The sequence below is a fragment of the Dromaius novaehollandiae genome, chromosome 11, assembly GCF_036370855.1.
Source record: "Dromaius novaehollandiae isolate bDroNov1 chromosome 11, bDroNov1.hap1, whole genome shotgun sequence".
NCBI lineage: Eukaryota > Metazoa > Chordata > Aves > Casuariiformes > Dromaiidae > Dromaius > Dromaius novaehollandiae.
Genome location: NC_088108.1, coordinates 15,710,323 through 15,734,555, shown reverse-complemented (window position 1 = coordinate 15,734,555; position 24,233 = coordinate 15,710,323). Strand labels below are relative to the sequence as shown.

General features: G+C 41.3%; 1 protein-coding gene across 2 annotated transcripts in view; it reads right to left on the bottom strand.

Annotated features, from left to right (window-relative positions):
* The window catches only part of DACH2 (dachshund family transcription factor 2), a 331,997-nt gene extending 309,455 nt beyond the window's left edge, over window positions 1-22,542 (bottom strand). Inside the window, exon 1 of one of the 2 annotated variants that reach the window (XM_026101310.2) lies at window positions 21,930-22,542. In XM_026101310.2, the coding sequence (XP_025957095.1) occupies window positions 21,930-22,414 (485 nt within the window). In that variant the 5' untranslated portion in view covers window positions 22,415-22,542. The remainder of the gene's footprint in view (window positions 1-21,929) is intronic. The other variant, XM_026101309.2, reaches the window with a different exon arrangement.
* Window positions 22,543-24,233: the final 1,691 nt, after the last annotated feature.

The window sequence follows — 24,233 nt, the reverse complement described above, 5'->3', positions numbered from 1 at the left end:
GAATGTACGTCCTTACTAATTGGCTAATTATTCAGATACATAGTTTTACAAGCAGGATGCCCATATAGGTTTAAAGACACAAGAGACAAGATCTTGTTGTGATACTTCTAATACTGTTTTCTGAACAAATTAAATATATAAATATCCCTTAGGCAAACTATGTACATTTAAATGGACCTAAACTTGATGTGCCCCATTACTATTTCATCCTATATATTGGCAGAGTGTAGGAAGGCTTAGCAACCAATTAAATAAGCAACACTTCTGTATTGGCATGCATTGTAAAGGTGAATACAGCTTGAGCACCCTCACCACCCCCAAACAATCACTCTGCTCTGTCCACAGCTATAATTAACTCCGTCCACTGCCACAATTAGATAATAATTTCCTGTGGTATTAATAGCAATACTAAAGGTTTCCTGTACATACACAGAACCTTTAGCGTGTACTAGCTAAAGTCTCCACTTCAGAAATACAAGATTAGCACTTTCCCAATCCATTCTTCATATTACACATGACTAACACACATTTAACGGGAGAGGTATAATATATCATACTAAAGGATCCAAATGTAGCAAGCATTAGTCTGCATGTGAGAGAAAAATGCTAACATTTCATTAGTTATAAAAGACCTTTTGGATCCTCTATATGAAAGAACTAATTTTTTTTGCCTTCTTCCTATCACTTCATCATCTGTTGCTAAGCTTGCTTGGACCTTTCTCGGGTATTGATATGTTGTCTGAATGCAGCATTTGTGTAATGCAACATGACATTTCCCTTGATGCAATGCTCAATTATTTCTTGCACTTTATTAAGACCAATTTAATGGCACTGAATTTAACAGTACAGTTTCCTTCATATATGTATTATTTTAAGACTTTAGAGCCCTAATCATGGACAACATCCAAGCCGAATCATGCACCATGTAACAGAGAAAAGAGAAGAGGAAAAAAAAAAAAAAAAAAAAAAAAAAGAAGCATTCCCTTCTACAAAGGGCTTACAACCCAGATGTCTGACAAGGGACAGGAAAGAAAGAATACACAGACAAACAGGGAGATGCATTAACATTGTGCAGCTTGATAGTTACTGACTTTTAAGGCCTTTTGGAATGCTAGGCATTGTCAAGATTTTTAGTCCTCATCACAATAGACATGAAAGAGAATATATGCAGCTCTATGAATGCTTATGGCAATGTCCTCTAAAACATGATGGACAACATGGAAGAAATCGTAACAGAAAAAAAGTGCAAAGAACAGTGAGCTCTACATTTATCAGAGTCAGGAATCAAACACTTGATATCCAAAAGAGAGAACAAGTTGGAAAGGAAAACAACATGGAAGGCTGGATAGCAAAACAGTAACTTACCCTGGATTTAAAAAAAAAAAAAAAAAAAAAAAAAGGGGGGGGGGGAGAGAGAGAGAGAGAGAGAAAGAGAGAGAGAGAGAGAGAGAGAGAGAGAGAGAGAGAGAGAGAGAGAGAGAGAGAGAGAGAGAGAGAGAGAGAGAGAGTGTCAGTAGAGGGATACAAAGTGAGGAGAAGATAGCCAAAGGGCAGGACAGGAAAGTGGCTTTGGAAAAACATTCTGAATAGCCATTCAGAATACAAACAGGAGCTTGTCAACACCAAAGTCTAAAGCGTTACAGTAACTAGAACCATCCTAGGAAGATATTTAGCCTACACGTCTGTACAGCCTTGAAATTCCAACTTTACCTTCTTATGCTTTGGTAATTAACTGTTTATTTCTCCTGTTTATTAACTGTTTATGACTGTTTATTTCTCCTGATTCTTAAAACATGCAGATACGACCAAGAGAGATTAAAATTTGGTAGAATATACATTCAACAGGTGACCTACATACAACCTCTGCAGTTTAAAGGGGACACGCACATCCATCTAACATTATCATTTTCCTTTTCCTCCATTTTCCCACAACAATTTCATATGGCTGAATTTGAAAACTACAGTGCCTTCCAACTTGAACAACAGTGAGTAAATTAATAGCTATTTACAAGTCTGCTGTAAATAAATTTGATATCTTTAATGTATGCAAGTCATTAAAAGCAGAAGTTCAACAATACCTGGAAAATCAAGAAGTTCAAAGTTAATAATTTTTAAGAAATGGTGAGGTTATGGAAATATCTTAATCTAATCATACAAATACGTTTCATCTGTCATTCTACACATCATCCACTACTAGGTTCTGAAAAGAGATGAAGGAGTTGGCATCCTACAGCTGAGGAAAGCATGAGACTTTACACTGCTTTCATTATGTCCCATTGGATTTTACCCATATGGGGTTGGTTGAGGATAGGCTGGTCTTTTACATTCGTTTAATTGCTAATGGTATTCTTGTTAAGTCAAGAACATGGTTTGTACCATATTGCCCATAATTCCCAAAACTTTGCATCATGTACTTGCTTTACACTGACAATCTGGAGCCATGAGTACTTAAATGTTCTATTATATCTCAACTTTTGGCAAAGGCTGTTTCCAAAAGGCAGAATTAGTATGTAAGTTTATTTTTAAAAAATTCAATTACCCCAACCCACAATACAACCACATCCGAATTTCTAGACTAAACCAATTTGAAGTTATCATAGAAAACTGTTACTCACTCAAAATCATTCCTCTATAAGAATTCTCATCTCTCCTAAATAAATGTCACAACCAGCTTAAACTTACTATAGTGTGTGATCTTGCTATAAGATCATACGAACGAAGCTTCACACTGGTTTACTGGTTTGTGTAGTACTTTATTTTAATATGTAACTCAAACTTGACTAATACTAATCAGAGCCTTAACCTTAACCACGGAAAAGATTATTATATCCACCTAATGGTTACAAATAGGGGCTACATTAGCATGAAAAATGTTAACAGTTATTGAATAGTGTTCTAAGTGCATAAATCCCAAGGATGACTGAAAGACACCTTTCAAGTATGGTTCTAGTAAAACATTGCTTTAGAGAAGCATACGCTTATAAAGGCGAAGGCAGTGCACCCCACACAGGTCAAGAATAATCTTCTCAAGAAGGTCAAGTGGTAACCATTCCAGGAGGAATGCACTGTCCATGAAGCAAATCCCTCTTACAGGTTAGTGAAGCGGTGTTGTACATTCCCTCTTCCTCTATCAGTTACCCCAAAATTACTGCCTGGAGTAAGACCATGCATTAACATTCAGAATCACCACAACAGAATGAAGACAAAGTTAAAAACAAAAACCAAATACAAAATAAGAACACCAAAAATGCAAAACATGCAGTGGACTCTTCCTCAAAATACTCAGCATTCATGCAAACTGAACAGACTCCAAGCTGAGGTGTCCCACTTTTCAGCACTGACATAGTTCAGGATGGATAATTTATAATAATCTGATGTACGGAATAAAAGAGAAAAGAAAAAGGGAAAGAAGAAAGTAGTACATACAAACTTTCCTCATCTTTATTTGAGTACAATCCTTTAGTTTATAAATTATAGGACCAAGTAATAATTCCAATAGTTGAAACACTAATCTCAGCTTTTCTAAATATGCCATGCACGGGCAGAAAGCAGTTCAGGGACTAGGCAGATATGTCAAGGTTGGCCAAAATCTATATCACATTTAAGAAACTTCACAATCCAGTAAACTGCTACGATTGGGCATTGTGTTACTAAAGATGCTAGTCACTGAAAAATCTAAAAGACTATCTCTGCATAGCGAATTAACCATTCTAAGCAAACCCTACAATTAATCCACCAGAAGGAGGGACTCAAAAGAGTATATTTAAATGATTTAATACCTTTCTGCAAACAAACACACAAAGAAAAATCATGAGATACCTCCACTACTAGGATACTTCATCTGAGGAGTCTTACGAGGATTAATTTTCCCCTGTCCAGCATCTTGTGAAACCAACAACTTAATTCATAAAATGGTTTGAGATCTACCATCCATTGTCACATGTCACTATTCCACCAAAACGATCCAGTGCAGAGGTAAGAAAGGTATCTGAAAGAGCAACTGAATAAAGAGGGAAAGAAGGTGGGGGGGGGGGGAGGGCGTGCTAAAGCCCTAAGCTTGAATGGACACAGAAAAGTAAATACATCCAAATCCATACTGCAGACTTCTTCCTTTCAGTTTGCCTATACACAGTCAGTCAATTCAGACTGTAGAGTACAAATGGTTTTAGATATCTTGCTAATGCTGAAACCTCCAGAATTTGTATCCAGAAATAATACTTTCTACCAAATCCAAGTAGGTGTCTCAACAGATACCCATCTCGGATGTCCTGAACTCAGTGTTACAGTCCTATCATACTACAATACCTCAGTGGAAAGGTATCAGGGTTACGAAATTCAACTGCATAAAGAATGGTAGGTGGATGCTTGTCCACCACCCTCTCCATTGACTTCTCACACAGTATCGAGATAAGTACAAGGCCTCTATTTTTATCTCTATGGTGGTGAATACCTGGATCCAGCAAATTTAAAAAAAAAAAAAAAAAAAAAAAAAAAAAAAGAAAGAAGTCTAGGATTATTTGCTGAAGTATCACAGTCTTCTACCCTAAGGGGCCTCCAAGGACACAGCTTTCAGAGGGAGTGATTTAAACCCTCAATGAACCCCAGAACCTTCTAATCCAAGAAAAAGCCAAGATTTTTCATTTAATCTCCTACAATTCTGGTACACTAAGCAGCACGTACTGAAATTACTTATACAAATGCTCTTAGTATGAATATTCTGTGTAAAACTTTTCCATAAGGTTTTCTCATCTTTCTTTTTGTGGAATACTTTGGAATCATAATGATGAATATACATGTAAAGATAGATGTAAACCAATTTAAAAATTCGATCATTTTGCTAGAAGCTACAGAAAGAAACGCAGCCTCCCCACCCATAATGTGCTTATGAAAACATTCCACCAGTAATTCGTGTCTGCATCAGAAAAATGAAAGCAGTGTCATATATACACATATATAAATCCCCCATACGTACACATAGGTGGGTGAGGTTGGGGTTCCTACATAAATAAGGCAGATTTTGCAATCAATGTCTGTCCAACTTTCAGAATCAATCATGTCATAAACAGTAACCCTTTTCCCACTATTTCATATATTTACTTCTAAAAGGCCAGAGCTGATGAGTAAAGGCATTTATCGAAATCTGTAGAAAACACGGCTGAATTTACCTCATCTGAAAGATTGAGCTGTACCCTGTTTTTTATGGAATTTTGACTTACTGGTTATCTACGTGGTATCCTATGAACTCCTACATTCTCAGGTACGAACAGCTGAAGTTTCAATTAATCCCAAGAATATTCTTGTTTTACTGGTATACTGTGTGTTAATCAAGTACAGCAAGAAAATTTATAATTTAGTAAAACAAAAGTCATCTGTTATCAAACTAAGTGTGATCACTTGATGCAAGAGTCAGTTTGCATCTTCAGCAACATTAATAAAACACTAATAGTTTGATCTCACTGTGGGAAAGTTAAAGTTTTATAAGCAGAGAGAATCTGCCTAAGGAGGCATGACTTACATAAAATAGGATCTGCTTATGAAACAAAAGCCATAGTAAACAGGGCCATAAGCTCTTGGAGAGGTCAAGGCAGGATTCTTTTGTATACATAAGAGAACATAAAATTATGATCACCATCTAAATTTAACTAGAGCCTCACTCCTAACTCAAAGGGAAATTCCCAGAGCAAGGCACAGGACATGACCAAAGATGTGGCAGTTCTCCTTAGTACAGCACTTGTGTTTTCACATGAAAGGGAAAGTCTCTTCCCCCCAACCCACTTGAAAAAAACACCAGCAGTTAGATCTTTTAAAGACAGACTGAAGTATGTGAATAAAAATATCTGATAGCCTTAAGACTTCTGGTACTAAGATGACAAGCATTTTTATGAAAAGCAATCTCTAAATATATGTATTCTGTCTTTCAAACCATACTAATAGTGAAGCCAAATAGAGACATTTTCACTATATTAGCACTTTCTCTTCCAGTTCTCATAAAGAGGTGACTGGATTCCTGAACCTTGATAATTAAATTTTAAAGTTGGTATGGAAAATTATGGGCAAAAAAATAGCTGACAGAAGAATTATCCTCTTATGAAAAACATCACAAAACCAAGACTAGAAATAGCACAACAAGCCTTTATTATTGCTTTTTAAACAAATACACAGATTTATCTTGTACAACTATAGTACCTTCAGCAGTTTCATTGTCAGGTCCCATTTTCTGCTTCCTCCATTCTCCCCTTCTCCTGATTCAAAACCATCCCTTTAACACATCATTCCTAATTAGATGATTAGTGCTTGGAAGGGCAGGAGATAAGTCATTTGCATAATTTAATCATAAAAAGAAGTTAAAGATACAGATTTTGCTGTTCGTTTGTACAATTATCTTCACCAGCCTGGGGGGCTGAGATATTAATGTGATTAAACAGTATTTCTGCAAACAGGCAACTGTGTGTCCTCTATTAAAGCAGGGCTGGAGGCAAATGAAAAATTAATTTTAGAAGACAATCAATTTTATTCTACATGACTGTAATAAATAACAGCCCATCTGCAGACAAGTCATTAGGCCCTGGGAGGCTACATGTGTCACAAAGTCTAAATGACACACAAGGCCAAATTTTCCACCAAAAACAGAATGAGTAATAAATGGTCCACCCGCTGCCATTTCAGTCCAGAAAGTAAATGCATAGGATTTCCTGGAAAAATCAGGTGTACGTGAATGTGCTAATCACTGACCACACGCTAAACTCGTGGAGTCCTCCGAAATACAGGTACTTGCTTGTTTCAAGCCTCCACTTAAGAACGTTTTTCCACCTGTGTCAGTGAATACTTAGTGAACAATCTCTTGTCTTTTTGCGAGACTGTTACTGCTTTGAAATGCAGAACTGGTAGGCCCTGAGAAGAACTTAAAGTTCCTAGATACTCATTTTTCAATACTCTCCTGAAATAATTTTCAATGAAAAAATTATACAAGAACTAGCTGACCTTAAAGTGTCCAGGAACTTGAACCAACAGCTACCAAAAAAGTTATCTAAATTGCACCTACAAGAATAAATCTACAGTTTAATAAATAGCCAGGATGCTGCCTGCAGTGCTGCACACTATGAAATGCATTTGTGAACATGTGCTTCTGAAGTACACATAATTGCCAGTTTTCCTGATTTTTAACAGTTAAGTTTCATATTTTGTCACTACTCTTACAAGCAGTCCCCTCCACTTTGAATTAATATCAAATTCCCCTCCAATGTAATATTGAAAATAATAAAGAGTAATCATAGTTTCACATATTTTGATATTTCAAGCTAAGAATTTCAGCATATTAGCAGTGTACAGTTTACACACAGTAACAAGTTTATAGTAATCAACCTCTACAGGAAATGGGGAAGAAAAAACCTTTTTACACAACTACAAAAAGGAAAGGTCAAACTAGTCTGGCAATTTATAAATCCTGAAATATTTGCAATTCATGTACAAAAATGTTAAATATAACTGTCAACACTTAATTACAATATAAAAACCTTTATTTTTTGTATTGTGCACTATTAGTCAGGTTCGCCTACGATATAAAACTAAAGCAGGCTGCAGGTTCACGGATATGCATTTACTTTTAATTTCTTTCTGTCCTCCTGCTCTGAAACCCACTGGTCAACTGAAAGACTCTGAACCAGAGCCAGAATCAAATTGCTACACATTTAGGTGTACAGTCTACACTAATTAAGTCTTCATCTAGTTCAAATTTTTACTCAGCATTGGATTTCCTGGCTCTGGACTTGGTCCTGAGTTTCGTTCTAAAACTCCTTTTAGGAACATATGTTCCTACTGCAGTTTAAAAATTTTAAAGATTAAATTTTCTTTAAGCATTTTTGCTTACCAGATTTTTCATATAACTAATCAATTAACATTAATCACAAACTACTATTAAAAAAACAGTAAGGTAAATTAAAAGCAGCCTAACACAAACTTTTTATAGTGTTTTTAATGGAAGAAACACTAAGTACCTACACAACAGACTGTCAAGCTAGTGTTGTCGCATCTATGTCCATCTTCTCCATTTCTCAAATAAACATTCTGATGAAAACTTCCAAGCTGCACATCAGTCAGTAAAGTCTGTATTACTGAAAATGGTAGTAAATGGAGCGGGTTCATATCAAGGAAAAGGTTCTGCAAAGGCTCCATTGCGGAATTTCACGTGCAATGAAGTCAACGGAGCACAGGAATCTCCTCATTCAGATGGAAATCAAAACACCTTAGTGTTCATTCAGTCTCCTCTATGGCACTGCACAGAAAGCTTATAGCCAAATAGTACTATCTTTATTAACACTTAAGGTATTAAGTTGATCAGCTCTCCTGGATGTCTCTTTTTTTACCCCAAAACTCAGGTGGGTCAGTTTCTGAACTACCACTGAGTGTATTCGCACAGTGAATTGAACAGAAAGACTCCCATTGCTCTGAAAAAGGGCAGGTTGAAACTAGTATTTCAGTAGGGGGTATTACGAAAACCAATGGCAGAAAAAGAAAGCTTCCAATTTTGCCAGTAGTCACATAACAAAACTAAGCAGTCATCCTAAGCATTTAGATAAAAATGTTCTTTGTCCACCTGTTTTGTCTAAATTTTGTTTACCACCAAACTCTTGCAGCATTAGACGTCAAAAGGGAGTTATTTTGGAAAAAATATGGCATCATCAGTTAAACTTTTTCTATGCATAAGATGTTGAAAAGGACCTTATCATCAGAAAGCAGAACAATCAACTTCAGCATCAAGCCTCCTCTGCCCCACAAAGGGGAGAAGAAGGGAGGAAAAAAAAAGAAAAAAAACCCCACACCACTCGAAATAGGTGTTCAGACATTTACAAGTCTGAAGCGTTGGCCAGAGTACTACTAGACTCTTATATGAAAATATGGTCAAGAATATCTTAAGAAACTTCTCAAAACCCTTGAAATACAAACAAAAGACTTCAATAGAAGAACTGAAACAAATATTCAGTTATTCTCTACGACGGAATGCTATTCATGTATGCAAATGTTATTTTGTTATTACTCTCAAGGACAGATTTTGTCTCAATCTAGATGATGGGGGAAGGACAAGCTCTGTGCAGCTACACAGCCGTGACTACCTGGACCATGAGAAGATGCCACAGGAAACTGCAGGAGAAAAAAAGAATAAAATAAAAAAAGAAATATTGACACTGTGTGTACAGCAAGAAAATACGCAATAAATTCAACATACTAAGCATACAGTGCACACATTGTCAGATCTTCTGCAGTAATTCTACCACGCTCTGTTCACATCAACCTGTTGCACACACACAACTATTGCACAGCTGCTTAAGTCTTCCTTGGATGCTCTGGCCTGACCGCGCAGGTGCTAAATGACCAAAGTGTTCAAGCGTACTATCTACAGTCCAGGCCTCCCAACATCCAGAAATCCCAGACAAACACAGTGCAGACTCTGCCAATTCAGCCTCCCTGTTCCTTCTTTCTTCTCCCTGTAAATCAGTAACTGATTCCTGGTAAGAGTCTACACTCTGGGAGAGGCAGCCTCTCTGTGAGCCGGAAGTGGATGGTCATCAGATCTGGTGCATGATCATCTTCTGCCTTTGTTTCCTTTCCCTAGAAAACGGATTGATGGAGCATTACTATCTAACGCTGGCAGGACAACGACCTACTAATAACTAATAAAACCATCCATCCATTGCAGAGAACAGAGAGAATCGTGTCTCTGCACTGATCTTCAGGGCATCGGCAGGATGGCTGCACTCATAACTTCCGTAACACATGGGGAAAGGACCACCAGTATAAGCAAGGTTTGTACTTCCGTTAGACTGACAAACATTAGAGAAGTAGTTACACTGCTGAAACCAACAGACTTGCTGTAGGTTAGGAGAAGGCAACACAACAGCGAACACAGCTGACTACGCTTACAAATGCAATATAACAACAAAAATTATACAGACACATAACACAACACAGTATTTAGATCAAATACAGCACTGGTAGAATCGGTCTCTAACCTGACTGATACACATACTAGCCTTAGCAGCACAGATGCTCAGCTCTGCCAGGCCTTTAACTTTCTATTAAAACCTAAGTTTTGAAAAACAACTAAAATATAGAGCTTATACCATCATAAACTTCACATGAATTAATAAAAATCCACGTATGCCCCCCAAAAAGGTTTTACAAAGGGTTTATATCCATATCAGAATATACCAAAATAAGAACTTGGTCTCCTGCCTAATCTTCTTCATCTTTGTTCAGAGCACGTAAGTTCTCAAAATTTATGCAAGAGTCTACTGCCATACTCTGAACTGCTCCGTAATGGTCACTGTATTACTCAATAAAGATGCCTACAATAAATATATTGTGAAATCTTTTTTGGTTTTATTTCCACGCTACCACTAACATGAATAGAAATTCTCCCAATAATAAAATTTTTCAGCCAGTAAGATTAAAAGCTAAAACCGCAAACCTTTAAACACAGAAAAAAATCCAGAAAGAGGACAGAAGCAACATAGTTCATTAGAGGGTAGGGGTTGGGGGGGGGGGGGGCATGCAGGGGGTGGAAAGACAGCAGAATTTTGAAAAACCTTATTAAAGGCGAGACAACTGGAAGATCAAAAAACCCTCTGGTGTAACATGCTAAAGAAAAGTCTTTCATGAAATTACAAGATAACAACTTTGAGTTCCAGCAGGAAGAAACAGATTTGTTTGAACCAAAAATCAGTTGTGAAAAAAGTGAGACTTAATTTATAAAGAGATGGAGCAGAAGTGACGGAGGTTACAGTTCTGATCCAAGACAAGAAATTGTAGTTCTACTGCACGATAGCAGGATCACTTAACTTTCCTGAACACTTCTGGCCACCCGACAAAGCACGGCTCGCAGTGCGTTATAGGATGGATATGTACGTCCCTACAACCATTTGCAGGAGAGGAGACTGCTGCAATACAAAAATCATTCCAGCGAAACCTTTTTCAAGTGAGGGTCCCTTCTAAAAGGCTCAACCTGGCCGTGAAAGCAGCCAGGAATGCATCACCTCTTCCACTCGGTACAGCCCAGCACCAGAGCACAGCACGCTGCTGCGCTACAAATGCGTGTAATGCAGCGGGGGAGCAAAAGGTAGGGCAGACTTAGCAAGTCTCACAACGAGAGCAAGAGGTACGCTGACAAATTGCTTTGTTGTGTGTGTTAGCGCTTCTCTGCAGAACAGTCAGAGCAACCTTGTAGTAGGTAGAAAAGATATCTTCATGGTTATGAGATTCTCAGCTTGTGATATTTTTAAGAGTCACCTATCAGACATAGAAAGTGCCATTAAAAAAAGCCATCAAATAAGCCTTACGAGCCTACAAAAACAGACCAACAAATATGTATGTCAATAACAAAGTCATGCAACTAAGAAAACACAATTCCATTCTTTAAAAATTACTTTTTATTTAAAAACATTAAGGTTCATTACCTTAGGTCTTCTTTCAGGATATTATTCAGTATTCATATTCTGCTGTTTTCTAACTTCCAAAATTTGCCAGAATTTTGATCCAAACTATCTCTTTTTTTTTGTTTTAATTTTTTTTTTAATCACATTGGAACAACTTGACTTTTTTCCTACTTCTGTTTTCCAATACTATCTCAGAATCTTTTGGGGAAGCTGCCTTCCTTCAGCATAAGACAAAGTTCAAAGGGGTGAAGACAAGAAGAGGCACCTCTAGAGTAATCTGCAGCAGTGAAATACCTTCAATAACCTCAAAAAAAAAAAGTGGAGAAAATGTTTCCCCGAAACAGGACCTTTTCTGATTAACTGTTATAAGAACGGTCTATTAGCGACCATGTAAAACTTGTACTAGGCAAAAAAAATGCTACTGATATCTCCACAAGAAAAAGCCTAACACAACTTTTTAAACATACTGATTAAAAAGAAGATTTTTCTTAATTAGAAACTCATAAGTTACTGTAACATACAGTACAGTATGTAACAGAGCTAACCAAATCCTCCTACTGGAACACTGTTTGTGCTAGTTTTACTACAGCCATCCTCTTTTTTTTTATTGTAAGTAAATATTCATTCTTGGGTAGTGGTGGGGAATAAGACAAGTCAGCTCACCAGCAGACACATACAAGAGTTTAGAAAATCATTTGCGAGACAGAAAGCACCATTTAAATACAACAAGGTTGATTCATAGAGGGCTACAACTCGGGTCCTGCTCGAGCAGGGGCAAACGCAGTGGCAGCGCGTCCCTACGAGCCTGCTGGAAGCACCGGCCAGCAGGGCAGCGACCATGCCGGTGGCCAGCGGCGACGTGTACTCATGGCTCCAACCGCTGCCACGTTACCCAGTCATCCCAGTGAACGCCAATAAAAATCTTTCTTCCATAAGGTATTTATTTCTATTCTGTAAATAGACGGGATTGAGAACTCTGTATACATATATTATAATATAATTTTGATTCACTTCTTTTTATTTAAAGTATCCTATTTAATTTCACCGTCCGTAGAAGCTGGAGACAGCAGAGAAGGGGATGTCCTGCGGACTGAGCGTCATTAGTGCGAGGACAGACCAAGCTCGCACCTATTTTGCCACATACAGGACAAAGTTACAAGTAGATTTAGATGCTGAGAATTTTATGCACTTACATGGCTACATGAAGTATCTTAAAATTAAAGACTTTTAGTAATGACACAAACATATTTCATGTAACTGTGTAAGTGCGTTTAGGAAAATTATTATGCACCCACAGCAAACACAATTAAAACTAGATTTCTGGACTGTTCTGGAGCATCTCCCCCAAGTTATGGAAAGTGACTTTCATTTTTGGCAAATTCTAATGGTATATATACAGAAATGTCTCATCATAAGGTATTTATAAACTCAGTCTTCATTGAAGAATTACATCGATTCCATATTAAGTCTAATTTCCACCAAGTTTATTTACGTGGCAGCTGAAACATGCTTTCTGATATGCTATGAAAACCAGGATCATGAGGGCCTAGTGCTGGGAACAACAGCGAGGAAGAATGACAGGGAGAGCAAAGCAACACGAGAAAAACAGTCCAAGCACTGGGATTCTTTGACTGAAAGTTAGAGCTACCTGTTCAAAACGGTATTAGGAGTTGAAGGGGTCCATCCTGTACGAGACAAAACATGTAGCGTGTTCTCATTCAAATGCATTCAGAAAAAATAAGCACAATCTTATGGCATAAAGAACATTTCTGCTTCTTAGCACAGGAAACCCTTAACAGTCTTACAAGCTGGTGAGATACACCAGGTTGAGTTTTGAATAGAATAACTGAAAGTGCACTGATGATGCAAAACATGACATATTTCAGTACACTCTAGTCATAAACAGACTAGACTGCATATACTTTTAGACCAAATAAAATAGATAACATCTCGATTCTAAAAATATACTTTTGACTCAAAGCCCTCAAAGTATTTTTTCCTTTGTTTTCCCTATTTAACCATCAGGCATTCAAGCAAAATAATCAATTTTACAGGAAGAGCACAATCAAGAAATCCAGTATTATTACAGATGATGACCCCAAAACTCTCGAAAGTCTACTCTATGCTCGATATGTCACAGACAACTTCAGCTAGTGTTGAGGGCAACTGAACTTGTGAACTGAAGTGGAAAAAGTCTTCAAAATACTTTTAAAATTATCATCTGATTCACTGCTACAGTAAGTCACAGAAAGCACCTAGATTAAGGACAGAAAATTACTTGAATTGCTAGGGAAATCTGAAAGAATATATATTAAGAATCTTTTTAATACTTGTATTCTTGTTGTATATTTATAAAACAAAATTATATTTTATTTCAATACTTTGGTGTCCATGTGCCAAGTCCTCATACTACAATCCTTAATTAATACTGTCATTAGAAACCTTCAATTAATGACAATAATAATGGAGCTTTATGTAGCATAGATAATAGATCACACGCATAATATAGCTAGATACCTCGAGTTTCATACTAGTAAAAAGCCCATCAATAAAGAACAATCCAATAAAAGAACAGTTTGTGATGGTATTACCATACTTTTTAGGATTAGCAAGAAGTCTCCCTGCTAAATAACTGCTAAATGCTCGGGGTTCTAACATCTTGCTGCAAGCTATAATGGTTATAACTGTTAATCCAATACACCTTTTATACAAACCCATAAACACATGAGTGGAAAAATAGCACAGATGTTCATCTCTAATGCAATTTCCATTCAATTTCCTAAGTGCAGTCCCTGTGTGCAAACTAGCTTAACGTTATGTTTAGCTTGCAAATTCTTTTAATAAATAATGAATGCAATAAAACTGGTAGATCAATGGCAAGCTGAGAAATCATAAAAAAGCCTTTTGTGCTCATGCTGTTGCCGATTTCAAACTTTAATCCAGCAACGGATCGATACTACTTTTTCTTTTTAACCCATCACATAAATAGCAGATAGACTAGATGTAGGTTAAATGCTGTTACCAGATATCAATTTCCAGAAACTTGATAACATCATCAGACACAACTGCAATTGAACATTTTATACCTTAACATACACACAACAGTATATACTGCTAAACACGATGCTTGAAGTCACTGTACAGTAAAGAGGCTCATGCTGTTCATTTGCTTTGGTTCTTATTTTGGGGGGAAGTGGTATTTATAACTGACTCAAGAAAGGCTCTGAAACAATATATTTTAATGAGCAAAATGGGCTTAGCAGGTCAAGATGTACTGACAAGGAAATATAATCTCCCCACGCTTGTGAGTGACAGTAAACTTTATATATACACGCACATACATACACACATAAAACAGGAACACAGCTGTGCTACCAAAAAGAGAGGAAAGTAAGCAAATTTAAGTTTCACAGGGTTTGGATACGAGAACCTTCCAGAGCAGACAGCAAAGCACAGGATTTAATAGGTATCGGTGTTTCTAACAGGTTGGGGGGGACGGGGGGGGGGCGGAAACCACCTATTACTAAGTCACTTTGGATAACCACGCCGTACCAAGATGGAACAGAGATCAAAAGTGCATAGCCCCAAGGGACAGCTCCGATATCAAGCAGGATAAATCTAAATCACTGAGAATCATTACTAACTAATGTGCTTGTGCTTGGTAATGCATGTTTAATCATAACATATAAAATCTTGCCTTAGCTTACACCAAAAGAGCATGTCACAGACTGCAGAAACTCTGAAGTAGCTTCATTATTTTTGTGATTACTATTAGCACTGTCCATGTAAAGAGCCATTAAAACGCTGTATTTCCATACACGGATAGGGTTTTGTTACACTGATAATCACATGAAGAGCTAGTCCCATCTAGCTTCTTTCAGAGGTATTTTAAGGTAAAGACTTGGACAAATTTGTTCATAACTTCAATAAAATATGTAATTTCTACAACATGCAGAGAAAAGATTAAAGATTCTGCATTCAGTCAGAATAAAATTAGGCTCCAACATTTTTAACAGCATTTTCAGAAAGGTACTATATGCACAGTTCTTTCATTGATATTTAACAGATCACATAAAGGAGAAAGGAAACCAAACACAGGTTTTGGCAAATAGGTCCTACCTCGTAAGAGAAGGGCTCAGAGCCCAGACCTATCCATACGTAAGCTCTTTGCCCTTGTCCTGGCAGACTCCCAGGGGCAGAGGGGGAGATTTGCCTCAGCAGAGGCAGAACGGGGACTATACGGCCCCCATTTCAACACCTTTTTATGTTGACACTGACAAATTACTCTTACATAATGTAAATTCCAACCTGTAAACAATGAAATAACCAAGCTACTACAATTTAAATATTTTCTACAAAATTACTAAAGTGACTATTATTAAATGTTTTAGACTAGGTAAATAACATCTCACTCTAAGGCCATTGCCATACAACAAAACATGATTTTCTAAGTCAGTGATTTCTGCTTTGCCCCTCAGTTCTACCGAAGTCCATTTCCACCTGCCCCGACACAAACGCGTGCCACACACAGACCCTGCACCCAACAGCAGCCCCGGCGTGAGAGTAATTCCACATCTACAGAGCAGGTCACTTCTGGGAGCTTTCTAAGTATTATGTTATTGCCACACGTTGATATATCGGCCACAGAAAGGCAAATGTGACAATGCTAAAGCCTAAACTCATTTGAATAAACTGTGAATTTCTATTACATATATTGTTTCCTTTATCAAATTGAAACTACTGGAGCAAGAATACCAAGAATGCCAACATAAATCTAGATCTGTTACAGCCAGTTTCTCCATTTTCTTCTCAGAAGCCTTAATAAGAAAAAGTCAAAGTTTTTCTGTTGGGGGGGGATTAGGAAAAGAGACATTCTTGATTATTTTTAACATATTAAAAATAAATCATAACAGAAGGAGAACAGGTTTAACAAAATGATTGATGCAAATTACAAGGTCCTGTATCTGCTAAAGAAAAACAAGGAAAGCCACAAGTATTTTAATGAACACCAACAAAGGAAAAGCCAATAACGACTGTGCTTAACCTACTTGGGAAATAGATGTTCATTACTCATGGCAGAGTACTTTACACTTCGTGCAGTTTTTTTCCAGAATTTTAAACTGTTCCACAAAGATGCATTAGAATCTCTTATGATCTGTTCCACAGGTTCCACTCCAAGAAAACCTATTCCAGACCACATGGACCAGAAATCAACAGCGATCCACAACTTTTCTAACAGATCCAACACTAAATGGTAAGTAGGAATGGTAACATAACAAACAAATTTACCTATTTTGCATCTAACAGATGTTAAATCCAGATGCATTTAAATCCAAAAGAAACGTGAATAAGAACTAAAAAAAAAAAAAAAAAAGAAAGAAAGAAAAAGAAATCAGGAAAAAACAAACAAACAGGAAAAAAAAATCCAGAAGCCTTACTTCAGCCTTTAATCAATTTGGACATAATGATATTCTATTTCTGGTAACACTTTTAACATGTCCTAGTCTTATATTATTTATTCGGATCATTCCTATTACAATGAAATATTAATGTTGAGAAAGTGGTTACTCTATCAAGGAACTAGCCTATGTTTAGATTTTAATATTGATCTCCACTATTTTGGAATAATTAATCATTCCATATGAAACTGTGCATGTGTGACTTTGCCTTACAATGTGATCAGAAGTTTAGTATCTTTCCCACAATAATTCCATGATTAAATTTATATTTTGACCTACTGCTAAAGGCAATTTAGTTATTCTAACAGAAGGGGGAAAAGGGGATACCGCCACTTTAAAAGCTTCAATCTCTTTGACATTGCTGGCAGTGTATGGGAACATTAATGCATCTGTCATGATAACAAGCTAAGAATAACATCTAGACATCAAACCGAGCAGAGAATCCATCTGAAGTGATTCATTCAGATCTGTCTCATTGATTTATTAAACACAGGGCAACATCTGCAGCCTCACAGAGCCGCTTGGCAAAATTAATGCAAGATCAATTCAAATGGAAAAAAGTGCAAAAGAGATAAATCAAAACACAATTTGCATGCAGTTCCACAATCAGGCTTATTGGGTGCAAATGCTCAATTTCCCTCCCAAAGCAAATGAGTTTAAATGTTGTTTTATCTTTGTAGAATTGTGTGATTTGAAGTGACAGTGAAGAGTTCTGCAGGTTGAAATGGTGAAAAGAAAAAAGGAGAAGAAATGCTTGCAAAGACCTTTTGAATATGCAACGAGAATATCATTAATACCTAATTGTTTAGCGTTTTTGTCTTTGCTACAAAAACACAGTACTTTCTGTTGTAGAAGTTGCAGGAGAAAATTATATATGTATTATGCATATACACATGCAGGAAACATACAAATTCTCCATTTTGGAGGAAAAGCATGTTACACTTCAAATGGAAAGCTCTATTGCTATGAAAAGAGTAGAGAATTTTAATCAAGGTTTCTACAGATTAGATGTGCTTCTGTCAAAAAACATTAAAGCATTTCAGTATTTTTTCTAAGCCAGCACAGACTTTCAAGATGTCCAAAAAGAGGGATTATTTCAAAAGTAAAATTAATTTGCTTGGAAAGTAAAACATTCCCTTCTGCATCTCTGACAGAATCCACTGTTCTAGCAGTATGTCTCAAGAGAATGTTTTAAGTAAGTTGCTCCTCCAAGGAAGAGAAGGAAACTGAAAAAATGATCATTTTTAATGTGCCATGACCTCCCAAATTCACAAGTTTGGCCAAGTCTAAATACACGCAAAACATACCCATTCAAGTAGTCTACATAATCAGAAGCCCACATTTAAAATCAATATACACAGAAGCTCTGTGCAGTGGTACATGACTGGATTGGTTTAATTATAATCTTGACATCATTCTCCTAATAAAAGACAGAGTATTGCTGACTATAGGGTAGCTTTTAATAGACAACATGAGTAGACCCTCATTATCTCATAAAATAAAATGTCTGCATTTACTGCTTAAATTCATTTCTAAAGCCTTTTATTGTTTGCGAATAGCTGAAGGAATACAAAATATTAGCTTAACTCAATACTTTTAATCATAACAAAAAATAAGCCATGTACTGAAACGCTCTTTTCTGGAAAGTATTCTCTCTCATGTAATATTTTACTTCGTATTCACAAAATAATCCAGACCAATACCACCCTATCTCAGTGGCCACCAGCAGTCAAATGCAAAAACCCAGAAGAGTTTGATCATACTCATAATTCTGATATTTAAGGACTGATACATCTAACATCAAAGAATGTTCTCACTAGAGTTCAAATTTAATTTTGAAAGAAAATCACATTTTAGTTTTCTGCTTTAAATAAACCTCATGCTTTACTACTAAAATTAAGCATTTGTTCCTTAATTTAAGTAATCTTTCAAGATATTGCAAATTAGTAACTAAATTTTGTAAATATGCTGTACTCATTATGCACTTGAAGATGCTACTTGAAATGAAATGAACGATTAGTTTCATTTTACAAACCTTCCTTACAAATTAGATTATATAATGATGGCTAATGACAATAAAAGTTAGGAACATTTTGTTTACCTCTGTATGAAAATTATACCTGTGCCATCTAAACAAAAGATGCAAAGGTCACAGATGCTAGACGCATGTAATTAGCATTACACACAGAACAGAAGCGCAGCAAAACTCTCGCTTACAGGTACATTTCTCTGCTGTTCTTACGAGCTCTGTAGACAAGCTCAACTAAAAATATATAATGCAACAGAGCATGCCGGAGTGAGAAATAAATATTCCCTTTCTTCAGTTACACATTAATTGATGGTTGGCATTCCAATTAAAAGTGTAGACAGACGTAAGAGAGGTTGCTTTTTAAGAGTCCGCTAACACAGAAAACAACAATAGCCAGCATTTCTGTTGCTTTTCCAGGCAGTTCTTGAGTTTAATGCCAGCATTTCTAAACTATTGAAGCTATATATATTTGTCTATAAATTTTTGGATTTTTTTATATTGAAATATAGAAAAGTGATGTACAATATTCTGAGTTCAAAGTAATACTTCAGTCATGCAGACGAACAATACATATCCAAAGGTTTCATTCTAAAGGATCGTATTTTTTCAAAACTGTAATTCCTAGGTACAGAATCTAACAAGTGTATAGTTGTGAGCAGTTTTAAGTGTTTTACTTGTTTGATAACATGCACTGCAGAGGTTCCTAGACTGGTTCACAAACAAGAGAATTAGATCATTCATGTATTTAGCTATTTTTGTCCAACATTCTCTACCATGAAATATGGGCTGTTCAAGGAAAAACTCCTGTAAATAAAATGACAAGTTAAGCATATAATTAATGTGATAGAACACAATTAACATTGTTAAGTTGCAATACTGGAAGAAGTTTCATATGGACCGATAACATCATGCATTACACCTGAAGTCACAAACGCAAAATACGTTGGTATCAGTAGGTTATTCCGAATACCAGTATTTTCAAAAGATATAAACAAAGATTAAGCAATGTTTTAATAAATGAGAAACATTTTAAAAAAAAATGTAATGGGGCCAGCTATCCTTGAAGGGGTAAGAACTAATGTTTTCACAACTAGGCAAGAAGAGCTCGTGCTCGTGCATGTGCCGAGCGTACTTTGAGTTGAGAGTTGCATCTGACCAGAGAGCCAAAGCGTTTCTGCCCCGCTAGGTCCTCCCTCCCTCCCCAGACCACGCTCCTGCCACATCCGCAGTCTCGACCAGGTCTTCGCTCCACCGGCTGCTCCCCGCAGACCCGCTCGCAGCACCGCTCAGCGCCCGCTCCCCCGCTGCCCTGGCCTTACTCCTCCACTGGCCTTTGCATTACTTACTCCCTTTTTCCTCCCATAGCCGAAAGGGTTTAGCAAAGAAAAAAAAAGTGGTGAAATAAGCATTTTAAACATTGAACACTTCAACATTTATCTTAAATTGTTGGCTGTAAGAGAGCAGAAATCTTCACATTGCACCTGACGTCTGTACCATCAGATCAGATCACATATTTCTCTGAGGAAAACTTTGTCACAGTCATAGAAATTAAATAATAGTAATAATAAATAATCTTTTAAGGTCAACTTTTATGTCAGTCAAATTTCAGCAACACTTCAGAGCGACATTTACATGTTAAATGTGTCCCTTAGGAAAACTTTTATTAATTTTGCCCCATACATTAGCCTCAGCACTTGCTGGTAAGGGCGTCACTTGGGCGAGGCGGCGGTCGTGATGTCACCGCCCGGCATGACACCGCCAGACGCGCAGGCGGCGGCGGGAAGCGCTGCCGAAACGGGCCGCGAGCGGGAGGCGACGCGGACCCGGGCGAAGGCGCCCAGGACGGCGCGCACCTTCCTCCGGAGCGTCACCCGCAGCGCGAGGCGACGCGGCAGGACGGACGCTGCTATCCGGGGAGGTCCGCTCTGCTCCTGCTTAAGCCCACCGCGCTACGGGCGGGATCAGGCCCCGTATTAGTGCGGGCTTTTAATGTCAATTGCATAGATGCTATTAAAACAAAAAACAAAAAAAGAAAAAAAAGAAAAATGAACCAAAAAAACACATGCAGCTCTTAGCAGCCAGAATTAACGGCGTGTGTTTTTACGCAAAAGTAAAGTTACTAAAGATCGGCATGCTGCCAGTCAGGTATGGCAGTCAAAGTACTCTGAAACAGCCCGTGTAGAGAAAGTTTCCCGCTAGGCAGGAGGCATGGGAACACCGGCAGGCAAGCGGCTCCCGAGGCAGCACCCTCCTCCGCAGCCCGGCCCACACCACCAGACATCCCCGCCGAGCCCCAAGTTCTGCCGCTGCGGGCTGGATCCTCACCGCTCCCAAAGGAAGAAACCCCGAGGCCACGATCCGGCACCCTCCCCCCCAGCGCGGCGGGGAGCTCCCCGGCACCCTCCCCCCCCCCCCCGCCGCCGGGCGGCCCGGGCACGGCCGGGCAGGGGCCACCGCCGCCCCCGCCCTCTCGGGCGGCCACCTGCCACCGCCCCGCCGCCACCCCGAGCAACAGTTTGCCGAGGAAGCGGCAGGACGCGCCGCGGCCGTCCCGGGCCGACGGGAGGCCGCGCCGCTGGCAGCGCCCGGGACCGGGCAGCCCCGGCGGAACAAAATAACGGGAGAGATAACGGGAAAGCTGCTTTTTCTTTTTTTTTTAAGTCAGGGTATATACGAAAAGAATTTTTTTTTTTTTAAGGAGTGCGCTGGTGGAAAGTTTAGACGCCACCGTGCCACCGCGCTTAACCGCCCAGCGAGCGCGCCGGCTCGCGAAATCCTAGAAAGTTGGCGGCGGCGGCACAACCGCGGCTCCAGCCCCCCCCCGCCCCCGCGCCGGGCCGGGCCGGGCGCCCCCTCCGCGCCCGCGGGGCGGCCGGCAGCGTTGCGCGCCCCCCGCGCGGGGCGCCGGGCAGGGCGGCCCCCGGCGCCGCCCCGCGGCGGAGACACCCGCCCCCCCGGCGCTGCCCCGGCCCCCAGCGGCCGAAGGGGAGCGAAGCCGGGGCGCCCGCTCACCTCGCGTTGGTGCAGTCGTTGTACAAAGTTTCGAAGTCCTTCCTGGTGATGAGCTTGCAGCGGTTGACGCCGGGCTGGATGGCCCCCAGCCCCCGCAGGATGCGGACCTGCTCCACCGTGCACACCACGGGCGATATATCCAGCCGCTTCAGCTTGGTGTAGACCGTGTGCAGCCCTCCCACCAGGTGCTTGAGGAAGAGGTCGAAGACCTGCGGCAGGCAGATCAGCTCCTGCCCCTCCACGAGGAACGAGGCCACCTTCACCCCGTGCAGGTCGACCATCTTACACTCGTTGCCGCCGCCCCCGCCGCCCGCGCCGGCCCCGCCGCCGCCGCCGCCGGAGAGGAAAGTGTTGACGAGGCTGTTGGTGAGGCGCGGGGACTCGGCGGGGCTGGAGTAGAGCGGGTCCGCCCGGAACAAGCCCGCCGAGCCCCCCGCGCCGCCGCTGGAAGTTGCGGCGATGACGGGCGGCGCGGAGACAGCCATGGCCAGCGTGGCTCCCCGCCGCGGCGCGGTGCGGTGCGGTGCGGCTCCCCTCGCGCGCACTCTCGCCGCGCTGTTTGCGCTACTACTAAAAACAGAGCCGCGCGGCCGCCCGCCCTCCCACACGCCGCGGCCGCCAGCCGCTCGCCCAGACCCCTCCCCAGCGCCGCCGGGGGGAAGAGTGACGGCGCCCTCCAGCCAATGCGCCCCGCCCGCCGCCAGCGCGCCCGCCGCCAGTGGCTGCCGCGCGGCGGGGCGGGGCGGGGCAGCGCCGCTCCACTCCACTCCGCGCCGCGCCGCGCCGGCTGCGGCACCTGGGCCGCGGGGCGTTAGGCGGCCGCGCCGCGGCGGGGAGGAGGGGGTGGTTGTCGGGCTCGCGCCTCCGGCGGGCGCCCGTGTGGCCGCGCCGCGGCTCGGGAAAGTTTGGGGAGCGGGGGCGGCTCCGCCCGGGCCGCGGGGGTCCCGCCGCGGGGCGCCGCGGTGAAACACCTGTGTCCCGCCGCCGGGGGAGGTGGAGGGGCGGGCGGGACCGCAGGTCGCGGCGGAGTGACTCTGCCGCCCGACTTGAGCCGCTTTACCGCGGGAGCAGCCGCGCGTGGCGGCCGCGGCTGTGAGGAGGCGCGGGCAGCCGCCGCGGAGCGCGGGCGGTCGGGGCCGGGCGGACTGCAGCCCGCCGGGCAGCGCGGGTGCCTGGCGCGGGCGATGGGGACGGAGAAGCGGGGAGAGACGTGGAAGTTGCGGTCGCTCCCGCCGTGAGTTCGCGGGGATCCTGCACGTAACTGCTCGAGGTTCCCAGAACCGGCTGCAGCATCGGCCGCGCTTGGGGCGGGGAGGCGGCTGCGGGGCGCCGCCGGCGGCCTCGGCCCGCACGTAGGAGCCCGGCGCGGCCGCCCTGGGAGCTGGGCAGCTCCGGCGCCGCCGCCGCCTGGGCCGGGGCCGCTGACAGCTGCGGTCTCTGCGCGCTCCCCGCTCCGCGGCCCGGTGGGCCCGGGAGGCGGTCAGGCCACCTCGTGAGGAGGAGCCGAGCCGCGGAGACGGGCACCCGGCGGCAGCCGGGACACCCCGCCCGGGTGGGCAGCTTCACCCCTTCTGCAAGCCTTCCCCATTCCTGTCTTCCCTTGCGCCAGGATTCTGCCTTCTTCCCTGTGTGCACTTCTTCCACTCTCCCTTTCTCTGTCCTGCTCCCTTAACCTCTCCCTCTTTTTTGTTCCCCTAAAGCATTCTGTAAACCAAGCACAAAAGTATAAACAACACAAACAGATAGGTACCAGCTGGCCATTTCAAATGTTTTTATGATCGCACTGCTCGTTTGTGCCATCTCCTTCTCCCTTTTGTTCAACTTGCTTATTTAGGCACCCTTTCTGCAGAGTTTGATACTTCTGCATTTTGAGTAGTCCCATTTTAGATGGGAGATGACAGTGTATGCTAACTCGATTGCTATATTAACTTAAATGCTCTAAAAATTACCTTCTGAAAGAACCTCACTTTCTCGCCTTTGATTACAACTAACCTCATTTTCTTTCCATTGATTATATGTGTGATCTAAAGCTACCCTTCTGTTTCAGGCCTTCGCCTACTTGACGTAAACTAAGGCAGAATTTTCATATAACCTAGGGTTGGATGAATGCCTCTCGGTGAGACTCCTCGTGCTTCCTGAACTTGTTCATGCATCTTTGTGGGGCCGGATCGGTGGGCTGGAAGCTCGGTGGGGCAGGGGCTGTCTGCTTCTGCAAAATGTGTTTTACCGTGGAGCCCTGAACTCGTCTGAGGTTTTTACATCCTGGAAATGATAGAAATAACAAGTTGCTTCCCTCAAATAGAA